This window comes from Manis javanica, chromosome 1 (genome assembly GCF_040802235.1).
Source record: "Manis javanica isolate MJ-LG chromosome 1, MJ_LKY, whole genome shotgun sequence".
In the NCBI taxonomy this organism is placed as follows: Eukaryota; Metazoa; Chordata; class Mammalia; order Pholidota; family Manidae; genus Manis; species Manis javanica.
In genome coordinates this window covers 211,791,186-211,805,406 of record NC_133156.1, presented here as the reverse complement: position 1 = coordinate 211,805,406, position 14,221 = coordinate 211,791,186, and the positions used below count along the sequence as shown (strand labels likewise).

General features: G+C 39.9%; 1 protein-coding gene across 7 annotated transcripts in view; it reads left to right on the top strand.

The window, feature by feature from the left end:
• The window catches only part of ARHGEF33 (Rho guanine nucleotide exchange factor 33), a 121,944-nt gene that overhangs the window by 40,966 nt on the left and 66,757 nt on the right, over positions 1-14,221 (top strand). For all 7 annotated transcript variants that reach the window (XR_005058778.2, XM_073214162.1, XM_037009332.2 and 4 more), the window contains exons 10-11: positions 2,924-3,053; positions 7,944-8,076. Coding sequence is in view for 6 of the 7 variants with exons in the window: in XM_073214162.1 (XP_073070263.1) it covers positions 2,924-3,053; positions 7,944-8,076 (263 nt within the window). In the remaining variant the exon portion in view is untranslated. The remainder of the gene's footprint in view (positions 1-2,923; positions 3,054-7,943; positions 8,077-14,221) is intronic.

The window sequence follows — 14,221 nt, the reverse complement described above, 5'->3', positions numbered from 1 at the left end:
ACACAATGGCATTTCCCTCAAACTATTTTGTGAGAGGTAATTTTTTAAATCAATTTTTATTATCAATACATAAAACACTGAACAGTATTAAAAAATTTACCCTGAAGAATAGCAGCAACCACTTTAAATTCTTTTGACTGTTTTTTACTGGTACTTGCTTCCATGTTTTAAAAAAAGTTTATGCTGCTATTTTTTTAATCGGTACTTTATTGATGGTTAATTTACATAGAGTAAAATTCACGAAACTTAAGTTTAAGCTCATTGGTTTTTCATGTATGTATATCCCCTTTTTATCACCCCAAATCAAGATATATAGTATTTCTATCAACCCAGAAAATTTTCTCATGCACCATTCTAGTCAATACCCTTCCAAAAATCCACTATTCTGAATTTTATCACCATAAATTAGTTTTGTCTGTTCTTGAACTTCATAAAAATGGAATAAGGTAATATGTATTCTTTTGTGTGTCTTTCTCCTCTCAATGTAATGTATGGGGGTAATTCATTCAGTAACTCATTCCTTTTTCAAATCACATTAAATGGATTTACCACAATATGTTTATCCATTCTCCTGTTACTGGACATTTGGATGGTTTTCACTTTAGTGCTATTTTGAATAAAACTGTTATGAATATTCTTGTACAAGTCCTTTTTTTGGATATATGCCCTCATTTCTCTTGGGTGTATACCAAAGAGAGACATCTCTAGGTTATAAGACAGGATTATGTTTAACTTTCAAACACTATCAAGCAATTCTTCAAAGTGTTGGAACATTTTATACCCTTCCCAGCAATGTATGAGAGTTCTTGTTGCTTCACATCCTTCCTAATACTTAGCACATTCAGTCTTTTTAATTTTAGCCATTTTCAAGGGTGTATACTGGTATCACACTGTATTTTAATTTGCACTTCCCTGATGACCAATGATGCTGACCATCATTTCACATCCTTATTGGCTATTCATAATCTTCTTTAATGAAGAACTATTTTTAAGCCCTTTGTCTAACTTTAAAATTGGGTTATCTTTTTATTACCTATTAATAAGATTCTTAATACACTTTGGGTATGAATTCTTTGTTAGCTACATGAGCTGAAAATACTTTCAGTCTGTGGCTTGCCTTTTCACACTCTTAATAATATTTTGATGAATAGGTGTTTTTAATTTTGATGAAGTTTAATTTATCCATTTTAAACTTTTAAAACAGATTGTGACTTCTGTGTCCTTCCAAGAAATCTTTGCCTCTCCCAAAGTTGTAAAGATACTCTAGTATGTTTTCTTCTAAAATCTTTGATGTTTTAGTTTTCACATTTAGGTTTATGACTTACCTGGAAAAAATTTTGATGTGTGGTATGAGAAAGGAGTCCAGGTTCATTGTTTTCCCATACGGCTATCCAGTTGCTTCAGCAACATTTATTCAAAATACCCTTCTTCCTTCACTGAATTGCACAGGGAGAGTCAATTGATCATATATGGGTAGGTCTAATTCTAGACTGTATATTCTTTTTATTTCAATTAGCAGAAAATTGACATCTTGAAGTATTGAGTCTTCCAAAGAACATGGTATATGTCTTCCTTTATATAGGTCTGTCTTAATTTTTTTTCCTATTATTAATTTGCTACTATCCTCTCATCCATTTCTTTTCTTTTCTCTGAAACTTCTACTAATATGATGTTGGATCTCCTGGATTGATTTTCTCCACTACCATCTTTTCTCTTCTATTTTTCTTCAATATGTCTCTTTCTTGTTTATTTGGGGGTGGGAGTGAGTAGGCATATTTCCTTGACTTTATCTTCTACTCTTCTGTCTTTGCAAAAGATACCAAAAAGTTTCTTTTGTTTTTTTTTAAATTACATCTTCATAAAAAAAATTAGATAATTAGATTGATTGTACTTTATGCAGTTTTCTTTTGTTTCTGCATTGTTTTTCTTTAATTGAGGTATGATTTATATATATATTATACTAGTTTCAGATATAAAATATAGTAACTTGATATTTTTATATATTGTGAAATCACAAGTCTCATTAACATTGTCACTATTACATAGTTACACATTTTTTCTTCTGATAGAACTTTTAATATCTACTCTTTCAGCAATTTTCAATTACATAATGCAGTATTAACTATCATCACCATGCTGTACATTACATCTCCCTGCGTTGTCTGTTTATTTGGGGTTCCCACTCTCATTAAAATATATATGTGTGTGTGTGTGTGTGTGTGTGTGTGTGTGTGTGTGTGTGTGTACTTTTCCTTCTTTCTTTTATGGTATAAGCTTGATTCAAGTGTCTGAGGATCCAGAGTTTATTTATGAGTAGGAGAGGCACTAAAGAAAAAGAAACCTGGAAATTCTGTACTGGCCAAGCTTATCAAGAAATGGGCTTTGTAATAGGCTAGTCAGGTGGCAGATAGACTTTTTTGGTGGGCGGCCTCTTGTGGTCAGGGTCTGTGGCCCCTCTTCCCTTGGGTGGTAGCTTTCTCCAGTGGCAGACCCTCCGGTCTCCTGCCTGGATAGCTGCTGGCAAGCTGGACCCTGCCAGGGAAGGGCCTGAGGGGAGTCTCTGGTGTCTTTAGCCCAGATCCCAGAGAGCAGGGCTCCTTTACTTTAACTTTTACCATTTCCCATAGGGTGGAAGTGAGGCAGCCATCTGGCATGGGGGCGGTGGCCTGGAAGACCACTTGCACTTTACGTAGACTGTGTTTCCTGTCTGCAGCATTGCCCCTCATCCGCAGATGAGAATACCAAGGTTTTGTGCCTTTTGCTCTACTGAATTAACTAGCATACCTCCATTCTGTTTTCCATCTTCCAAAAACTTGCTGGTGTCTCTCTTGATTGCTTTCAATGTCATTTTATTGCTTCCTATCATTTAATAGGGTTTTGGGAAGTAGTCAACAAAAATTCCCTCTTTGGTTTATTTTTAAAGCTAAAAGACAGACTGTGGCTCTAGAACTGCTTGAATCAGAAAGAAAATATGTCATTAACATCTCTCTGATCCTGAAGATCAAGGCAACATTCCAGGGGTCAGATGGAAAGAGGAATTCCAAAGAGAGAAGGTATCCATGTATTCATTGCCTTTGCTTTTCAGATTGATTAACATATAAGGTAAGTTGTTTATTGTTTTCAGTTTGGGAATTCTGAGACCTGTAAAGAGTTCTAGAAATACACTTTGAAAAGAGAATAGGCAGTGACAAAAGGAAGCCCCTGGTGAGTCTCAAATTTAGATCTTTGGCAGACAGGAAAATAAGTGCAGTCTCCGTGGCCTCAGTGTCCCTGGCATGTCTGCTAAGAACCTAAAGGGAGAACACGCTCTGCATTGAGGCACTGCTCTCTGTTGCCATCTGCATGTGCCCCTGGGATCACAGGTCTCACAGAGGTACAGGGGGATGGATGCAGTGGAAGTCTAAGGCACTAAGCAGCCATTAGATAAATGGTATATGCAGCTGATATGACTATGAACTTGGACATTTCTTACTACTTTTTCAGGTGATACCTTGGTACCACATAATACATAAGTGCGTGCGTGTGTGTACCTGTGTTGTGGGGTAAGGCTTCCATGGGGACTGCAGTGTACTGTAACAGCATGCCAGCCACCGATCACAATACTCCTTGATCTGTATCTGTTCATAATCTTTAGATTTGTTGAGAGAAAGCACAAAGGAGGAAACCATGATTTGGTAGAAAAGACTAATGTAATGAAGATGGAATAATCTAGAATATTAAGGAAAAGGCTAATCAAAAGAGTATGGAAAGTCTGGATTATGGACTATTTTGGACAAATGTAGCATTATTACTTTAAATATTCTATTCAGTGAGATACATGGGTGGTTCATACACGGTGAATCTACCTAGGGAAGCCCCTAATTGTATTTTCCTGCTCCTTACCATCCCCCCAAGTTTACTCAGCTTTGCAGCTGCCAAGAAAATCACCAATGCATAAGCTCCCCCTTCTACATGACTGAGGTGAGAAAATATTCCCGACAAACTCAAAGTGGGCTTCACTATTTTCAATAATTATTTTACTACAAAACTGAGCTATACAACATATGAGAAAGCAACAAAGAACAGAAAGAGAAGTGAAACACAGCCAAAGCTGAGGCCAGCAGAGGCTCTGACTCGGCTTCACCTTCTCTCAGTGGCCACCCAGATTTTCACTCTGCTTCCTTCCCCATCTGGCCACTGGATTCCCCCTCCTAGACTCCAGTCCAGCTTGTCCTCCCTCCCAGATTGCCCCTTCAGCTCCCTGAGAAGTCTCTAGAGCCTCTAGGGCTGTTGCTGTTGCCAAAGACTTGCTCAGTTTACATTAATCAAACCTAATGGTGAGCCCACCTTTTGGAGTGGCTTTGCTTCCACATCTACAGTTCTAAGCCAGCAGCATCTCTTCCTAGTCTCTGAAAGTTTGGGGACAGGGCAAGGAGGAAGAGAAAATTGTTTACTCTCGAACACAGAAGCCATGCCATGTGCTAGGCTCTTCATTTATAACTTCATGAAATCTTCACCAGAAGCCTGTGAACCCTACCTCATAGATGAAGAAAAACAAGTCCAGAGGGCCTTAAAGCCAGGTAGCCATTAGGGCCAGAATTCAAACCCAGGCCTGTCTGACACGGTGCTTTATGATCTTTCCATATCACACTGTTTCTCTAACAGCCCAGTGCCTTCAGTGACACCACTTTGACTAAGAGCAATGTCAGGTTTCTCAGGCAGAAGCAGACTTTGTCTCTTCCTATTTCAAACCTCAGGATTCCTTCTTAACAGCCCACAAGTTCTTTCTTCAAATCTCAGCTGACTGGGTAATTAGGGATGCTAGAAACATTCTTAGCTCACTGAAGCTCTTTTCTGCTTCTCGTCCTTTCCTACTGCTCCAAGACATTCTCTCATGACCCATTACTAAGGAAAAAATGGACCTCTCTCCCATACCTTGAGGTTTAAAAAAATTAAAGCTATCATAACATCCTCAATGAGGGTAAGATAACAGTAATTTCTCCTATCTATAATAATGCTATTCATGCTAGTTATTTACTGAGCTAACCCTGTTCTTTCTTTTAATAGACCAAGAAAAGAAAAAGTTAATTCAGTACTCTTAGTACTAGCACAAAGTCTCCTGTTCTAAGCTTTGCCCTGTCATCATTTTTCTAGCCTAAGGTTAGATTTTCATTATTCTTCATTCACTCTATTTCTTCTTTTTTTCTAAGTTTTTCTGAAGCCTCCACACATACTTTACAGAGATCAGCTGAATGAAATTCAAAACAGAATGAGTTTATTCCTTTTCCCTACTGGTGTTGTTCCCCATTAAAATATGAAAATGAATTTATAAGGATCTACTATTTTCCCATCATAAACTGCAAGCTTTCAGCACTTTCTACCCCCATTAAAGAGTAACCTTGGGCAGAAAATAAAACCTATCACAAGTACAATTTGACCTTCAAACCTGAGGTTGCCTTGTCTTCTCAAACCTATAAAATAAAACTTCAGGTTTTCCCTAGGAAAAAAAAGTGAAATGCTTAAGAGCCTCCTCTGCCTGTTTCGAGCCCAACAAGCTGTATACTACAGATCACCACCAGGTGGCATATGTTCAGTCATCAATGCCCATCAGATTTGGTTAAAAGCTGCTGCTGAAGCTCAGGAATTATTTAGGCTTACAACACTGACAAAGGTGTTATCAGTTTGTAACTATAACTGGGTTTTCCTTGATTGCTGTTAGTTTTTTTCCCTCATAGTTTAAGAACTGTATTGTGGGAACTGAAATAACTTTGAAGGCTTTAAAAAGAATATACTACTTATGTTGCCACAATTTCAACCCTAGTAAGGAACAGAAAAGAAGCTGAGCACTTAATACTTTGATCTGCATGAAACAGTTGCTTCTGGGAGTCAGGTTTGGCTATAGGTGAACAGTGAAATAGAGTAAATGTGTCTATACTTCTATACATTTCCCCTCTGTTCTCCATCTCCTTGGCTCACATCCTCCACACTCCTCCCCAGTTTCAAAAAATAACCTTATTAAATTAAAAAGTTTTTAGCGATGTTTTCAATATTTGGTACAAAACCCACCATAGGTCAAGCTTTTCATGTAACCTATGTGTTTCCATAATACCTGATGGGAGCATTAGTCTTCTCTGCCGCGACCCTGAAATCTCAAACTGTTATCTCAGTGGACAGGCCAGGAGGTACCTGGACTCCAAAAGGTTACCAGCTCTCTGACTCTGCAAGAACACTGGTCACAGTGTAGAGAAGGCAGCTTTCCCAAAAAAATAGGAAGAAAGAAAGAAAGAGAGAGAGAGAGAGAGAGAGAGAGAGAGAGAGAGAGAGAGAGAGAGAGAGAGAGAGAGAGAAGGGAGGAGCAGAGGGGAGGGGAGGCAAGAAGAGGAAAAAAAGAGAAAAAGAAACAAGATAATCCCAGACACTTTACAAATCTCAGCATGGGGCCCTAACGTCTTTCAGTGTCACACCAGGAATATTACCCAAAGTCTAGCCTCTGGTGGGGAGAATCTTTCACACCTGGAAACACACATGCAGTGTTTCATTCTTTCAGTTGCACCAGTTGTGCTTTAGTCATGCAGCTTTATGGTCTTCCCCCAGGCACTCCTGAAAATTCCCTCTGATCTGGACAGGGAATTCTTAGATCTTGCGAGCCCACTGCACTAGTCCTAAGTGCTCAGATCAGGGGGCTCCTCTTCTTACGCTTACAGGTCAGCTGGCTTTGATGTGAAGACCAGTGAGTGGCCCAGGAGGTGGAGGGTGGAAGGCAGGAGTGGAAGGACTCCCTGTATCCTTTCATAGGGTGCTGGTTACTGTCCTGGTGTTTAGGTGTCTGCTCTGAGCTACAGCCACAGGGGTCTTTGTTTAGCTCAGAGATGGGTTGAGGGACCTCTTCTCCAATGGGCATCCTTCCTATTGTTCTCAATAAGGGTCTGCTTGTTCAGGGTTGGCAAAGCACCCCAGCTGTCCACGAATTTACTCTACTGGACCCTGGGGAAATATCCAGTTAAGTTTGGCTTTCTCTGACAAGCAGGCTGTCACTTTCATATTTGTTAAACTTGTGGTCTTGAAAGCACAAGGGAATCTTCTTTCAATTCTCATTAAGTCACCACGTGAGAGCTCAGAATCCTTCTGTGTCCCAGCAAAACTCTACTTCCTTCGTTTCTTCCTTCCTCATTCCTATAGCCCTCTGATCACCCTGCCCTTCTCCATTCAGTCCTCCTTCCTCCTCCCATGAATCCTTTTCCTCCCTCCTCTCCACCCATCCTTGCCTGACATGTCTCTTCCTCCCTTCATTTCCTCTGAAAAAAATGAGGTGCACTGAGGGATGGGGGAGAGGAATGTGAGAGAAGGAAGGGGAGTCTATGCATCTCCAGGCCTGGCCAGCAGCCTCCCCAGGCAAGATTCTATCCTTGCCCAGGGCTCCTCTTAACCGAAGGAAAGGGAGAAAGGAACACTTTCATACCCCCATCCCCTGAACTTCTGGTTGCCAGCTTTAAACAGATTTTCCTACTTACTCAAGTAACAGTCTCCCACCCAGTATCTGAGAAGACCAAGTGCTTCCTTAATGGTGTCAATCTCCAACACTGATTAGACTATTTTGCACATCAAGTGGGAGTAACTTTAAAACATTGAAAAAAATTTCCCTTAGAAGTTCCACTGTCCCATAAATGAGCATGTACTAGTTTGGCTTTTAAAAGGCCATTCAAATGATGTGCTTTTTATTAGTTCAATACACATTTGAATAGAGTAAAATCTGTAGAGGTTCATCAGTAAAGGGGTCTTTTTATATCCCGAGGATATCTGCTGTCAGGTCTACAATGACAAACATTTTTTTCAATCCAAAATGCAGACCTATGACTCAGAATATTTTGAATATCTGGGAAAATGGGACCTGCTGTATATATTTTTGTAGAGTCTTTTCTCTTCTACACCTGGTTTGTGTGATCCTCTCTCTATTCTGTTTCAAGCCTCTTCCCTGGCTCTTTACGGTACCTTGTCCAGCAGCACCTGGATTTGCTTCATGCTCTGCAGGAAAGGGTCCTGAAGTGGCCACGCCAAGGAGTCCTTGGGGATTTATTCCTGAAGTTAACAAATGATGAGGTAAGTCTTTTAAAAAAATCCTTTATAAACTTGAATTATATGCATTTGTGTGTCTCTCGTTTGCTTCTCTAAATGGACAATGTAGAATCAATGAATTTCAGAGTTAGAGATACCTCTGAGCCCTAGTCTAGCCTCCTCATTCTACAGATAATAAAATTAAGTTCAGAGAGATTAAGAGTTGGCCGAAATCATCCAGCTAGCTAACTAGTTGTACATTTGTTAATAGAACCCAAGTCTTCTAACTTCCAGTCTGCCACTTTGCACTGTACTATAACTGTGCCCACTGAAAGGCACAGAATGTGTGTGTGAACCTGTGTATACATATGCATGCACATATATATCTCTACATATAAAATAAATATATGAGGGCTTGTATGTATGTATGTACTTCCACACGCAATTTGATTCCTTGTAGGTTCTTAAAATGCATGGGAAGCTATTTGTGTTTTTTTTTGTTTTTTCTATGTTATCATTCATCTACAATTACATGAAGAACATTATGTTTACTAGGCTCCCCCTTCACCAAGTCCCCCCCACAAACCCCATTACAGTCACTGTCCATCAGCATAGTAAGATGTTGTAGAATCATTACTTGCCTTCCTTTCCCCCACCCCCCACATTATACATGCTAATCGTAAGGCCCCCTTTCTTCTTCCCCACCCTTATCCCTCCCTACCCTCCCTTTCTCCCCAGTCCCTTTCCCTTTGGTAACTGTTAATCCCTTCTTGGGTTATGTGATTCTGCTGCTGTTTTGTTCCTTCAGTTTTTCTTTGTTCTTATACTCCACATATGAGTGAAATCATTTGGTATTTGTCTTTCTCCACTTGGCTTATTTCACTGAGCATAATACCCTCTAGCTCCATCCATGTTGTTGCAAATTGTAGGATTTGTTTTCTTCTATGGCTGAATAAAATTCCATTGTGTATATGTACCACATCTTCTTTATCCATTCATATACTGATGGACACTTAGGTTGCTTCCATTTCTTGGCTACTGTAAGTAGTGCAGCGATAAACATAGGGGTGCATTTGTCTTTTTCAAACTGGGTCAAATGGTATTTCTATTTTGAGCTTTTTGAGGAATCTCCATACTGCTTTCCACAATGCTTGAACTAATTTACATTCCCACCAGCAGTGTAGGAGGGTTCCCCTTTCTCTACAACCTTGCCAACATTTGTTGTTGTTTGTCTTTTGAGTGGTAGCCATCCTTACTGGTGTTAGATGATATCTCATTGTGGTTTTAATTTGCATTTCTCTGATGACAAGCGATGTGGAGCATTTTTTCATGTGTCTATTGGCCATCTGAATTTCTTCTTTAGAGAACTGTCTATTCACTCCTCTGCCCATTTTTTAATTGGATTATTTGCTTTTTGTTTGTTGAGGTGTGTGAGCTCTTTATATATTTTGGATGTCTACCCTTTGTCGGATCTGTCATTTATGAATATATTCTCCCATACTGTAGAATACCCTTTTGTTCTATTGATGGTGTCCTTTGCTGTACAGAAGCTTTTCAGCTTGACATAGTCCCATTTGTTCATTTTTGCTTTTGTTTCCCTTGCGTGGGGAGATATGTTCAAGAAGAGGTCACTCATGTTTATGTCTAAGAGATTTTTGCCTATGTTTTTTTCTAAGAGTTTTATGGTTTCATGACTTACATTCAAGTCTTTGATCCATTTCAAATTTACTTTTGTGTATGGGGCTAGACAGTGATCCAGTTTCATTCTCTTACATGTAGCTGTCCAGTTTTGCCAGCACCACCTGTTGAAGAGACTGTCATTTCCCCATTGTATGTCCATGGCTCCTTTATCATATATTAATTGACCATATATGTTTGGGTTAATGTCTGGAGTCTCTAATCTGTTCCACTGGTCTGTGGCTCTGTTCTTGTGCCAGTACCAAATTGTCTTGATTACTGTGCCTTTGCAGTAGAGTTTGAAGTTGGGGAGTGAGATCCCCTCCACCACTTTATTCTTCTTTCTCAGGATTGCTTTGGCTATTCGGGGTCTTTGGTGTTTATGAATTTTTGAACTATTTGTTCTAGTTTGTTGAAGAATGTTGTCGGTAATTTGATAGGGATTGCATCAAATTTTTATATTGCTTTGGGCAGGATGGCCATTTTGATTATATTTATTCTTCCCAGCCAAGAGCATGGGATGAGTTGCCATTTGTTAGTGTCCTCTTTAATTTCTCTTAAGAGTGTCTTATAGTTTTCAGGGTATAGGTCTTTCACTTCTTTGGTTAGGTTTATTCCTAGGTATTTTATTCTTTTTGATGCAATGGTGAATGGAATTGTTTTCCTGATTTCTCTTTCTATAGGTTCATTGTTAGTGTATAGGAAAGCCACAGATTTCTGTGTGTTAATTTTGTATCCTGCAACTTTGCTGTATTCCGTTATCAGTTCTAGTAGTTTTGGAGTGGAGTCTTTAGGGTTTTTTATGTACAATATCATGTCATCTGCAAATAGTGACAGTTTAACTTCTTCTTTACCAATCTGGATTCCTTGTATTTCTTTGTTTTGTCTGATTGCCATGGCTTGGACCTCCAGTACTATGTTAAATAACAGTGGGGAGAGGGGGCATCCCTGTCTTGTTCCTGAATTCAGAGGAAAAGCTTTCAGCTTCTCTCTGTTCAGTATGATGTTAGCTGTGGGTTTATCATATATAGCCTTTATTATGTTGAGATAGTTGCCCTCTATACCCATTTTGCTGAGAGTCTGGCTAGAGGCTTATCTATTTTGTTTATTTTCTCAGAGAACCAGCTCTTGGTTTCATTGATTTTTTCTATTGTTTTATTCTTCTCAATTTTGTTTATTTCTTCTCTGATTTTTATTATGTCCCTCCTTCTGCTGACTTTAGGCCTCATTTGTTCTTAATTTTCCAGTTTTGATAATTATGATGTTAGACTATTCATTTGGGATTGTTCTTCCTTCTTTAAGTATGCCTGGATTGCTATATACTTTCCTCTTAAGACTGCTTTCGCTGCGTCCCACAGAAGTTGGGGCTTTGTGTTGTTGTTGTCATTTGTTTCCATATATTGCTGGATCTCCATTTTAATTTGGTCATTGACCCATTGATTATTTAGGAGCATGTTGTTAAGCCTCCATGTGTTTGAGAGCCTTTTTGCTTTCTTTGTACAATTTATTTCTAGTTTTATACCTTTGTGGTCTGAAAAGTTGGTTGGTAGAATTTCAATCTTTTGGAATTTACTGAGGCTCTTTTTGTGGCCTAGTATGTGTTCTATCTGGAGAATGTTCCATGTGCACTTGAGAAGAATGTGTATCCTGTTGCTTTTGGATGTAGAGTTCTATAGATGTCTATTAGGTCCATCTGTTCTAGTGTGTTATTCAGTGCCTCTGTGTCCTTACTTATTTTCTGTCCAGTGGATCTGTCCTTGGAGTGAGTGGCATGTTGAAGTCTCCTAAAATGAATGCATTGCATTCTATGTCCTCCTTTAGTTCTGTTAGCATTTGTTCCACATATGCTGGTGCTTCTGTGTTGGATGCATATATATTTATAATTGTTATATCCTCATTGGACTGAGCCCTTTATCATTATGTAATGTCCTTCTTTATCTCTTGTGACTTTCTTTGTTTTGAAGTCTATTTTGTCTGATACTAGTAGTGCAACACCTGCTTTCTTCTCCCTGTTGTTGGCATGAAGTATCTTTTTCCATCCCTTGACTTTTAGTCTGTGCATTTCTTTGGGTTTGAGGTGAGTTTCTTGTAAGCAGCATATAGAAGGGTCTTGCTTTTTTATCCATTCTATTACTCTGTGTCTTTTGATTGGTGCATTCAGTCCATTTACATTTAGGGTGATTATTGAAAGCTTTGTACTTATTGCCATTGCAGGCTTTAGGTTCGTGGTTACCAAAGGTTCAAGGTTAGCTTCTTTAGTATCTTACTGTCTAACTTAACTTGCTTATTGAGCTGTTATAAACACTGTCTGGTGATTCTTTATTTCTCTCCCTTTTTATTCCTCCTCCTCCATTCTTTATATGTTGGTTGTTTTATTCTGTGCTCTTTTGTGTTTCCTGTAATTGCTTTTGTGGGTAGTTGAGTTTATTTATTGCCTTTAGTTAGTATTTGGTTGGTCTGCTTTCTTTGCTGTGATTTTATTTTCTCTGGTGACATCTATTTAGTCTTGGGAGTGCTCCCATCTAGAGCAGTCCCTCTAAAATACCCTGTAGAAGTGGTCTGTGGGAGGCAAATTTCCTCAACTTTTGCTTGTCTGGGAATTGTTTAATCCCTCCTTCATATTTAAATGATAATCGTGCTGGATACAGTATTCTTGGTTCAAGGCCCTTCTCTTTCATTGCATTAAATATATCATGCCATTCTCTTCTGGCCTGTAAGGTTTGTTGAGAAGTCTGATGATAGCCTGATGGGTTTTCCTTTGTAGGTGACCTTTTCCCTCTCTCTAGCTGCCTTTAAAACTCAGTCCTTGTCCTTGATCTTTGCCATTTTAATTATTATGTGTCTTGGTGTTGTTCTCCTTGGTTCCCTTCTGTTGGGAGTTCTATGTACTTCCGTGGTCTGATTGATTATTTCCTCCCCCAGTTGGAGGAAGTTTCAGCAATTATTTCTTCAAAGACACTTTCTATCCCTTTCTCTCTCTCTTCTTCTTCTGGTACCCCTATAATGCAGATATTGTTCCTTTTGGATTGGTCACACAGTTCTCTTAATATTCTTTCTCCTGGAGATCCTTTTATCTCTCTCTGCATCAGTTTCTATGTGTTCCTGTTCTCTGGTTTCTATTCCATCAATGGCCTCTTGCATCTTATCCATTCTGTTTATAAATCATTCCAGAGATTGTTTCATTTCTGTAATCTCCCTCCGGACGTCATCCCTTAGCTCTTGCATATTTCTCTGCAGCTCCATCAGCATGCTTATGACCTTTATTTTGAATTCTTTTTCAGGAAGATTGGTTAGGTCTATATCCTTCTCAGGGGTTGACTCTGTGATTTTGGTCTGTATCCAATTCTTCTGCCTTTTCATGGCGATAGAGAGAGTTTGCGGAGTTGGCACATGTGACAGCTGGGAGAACGTCCCTTCTTGCTGGTTTGTGGCCTTCCTCTCCTGGGAGAACAGCGACCTCTAGCGGCCTGTGCTGGGCAGCTGCGCGCAGATGGGGCTTCTGATTCTTGCCTGGCCACTGTGGAGTTTAGCTCTGCAGTTGCTGTGGGTGTGGCCTTCCTGAGGCTGCTGCTCCAATATGGTGAAGCCACAACAGAGGGGAAACGGCCGGAAGACTGTTTATCTCCATGAAGGGCCTCTGAGCTGTGCTGCTGCCCAGGGGGTTATGGCGCCTGGAGTTCCCCGGGATTCCCAGCTGCTGGGCTAAGTGTTCCAGGATGCTTTCCTCCAGCTGTGGGGTCCCTGTCCCTTTAACACTTTCAAAAAGCACTCACTTTTCTTTGTCCCAGGGGCACTGGCTGCGGGGACCCACTCACAGGTCTTACTGTCCTGTTTCCCTAGTTTCCAGCAGCCCATGCACGCACTATGTGTCTCCGGTCCCGTGCGGATGGCTAGGGCTGGGTGTTTAGCAGTCCTGGGCTCCCTCTCCCTCCCCACTCTGACTCCTCTCCTCCTGCCAGGAGCTGGGGTGAGGGGCACTCGGGTCCCAATGGGCCGCAGCTTGTATCTTACCCCCTTCACGAGGTGCTGCGTTCTCGCAGGTGTGGATGTAGTCTGGCTGTTGCCTGTGTCTTCTGGTCTCTCTTTCAGGAAGAGTTGTATTTTTTGTATTTTCAAAAATATATATGGTTTTGGGAGGAGATTTCCACTTCTCTACTCACGCCATCATCTTGGCTCCGCCTCAGCTATTTGTTTTTAATGTTTCGTGTTTTCACTTCCTTATAGAAAGGGTACTAAGTTTTGAAATGTTCTACAAAGAAAATATGATCAAGGCCAGGAATTTCAAAATCAAATGCCTACAGGACCAGGTAGTCATATAAAGCAGTAGAAGTGAGCTGAACATGGACTGTTGGGAAGTGAGCTACATGGAGCATGCATGCTTTTCTACAGGGAAAAGCCACTCAGCTTCATCCAATTATTATTCAGGAAAAAAGATTAGAATTGGCAGGTCTTCTCATATTTTAAGAGAAGATAGAATTCCAGAACTCTGTGGGAAATTTCTTATTTTAAAAAT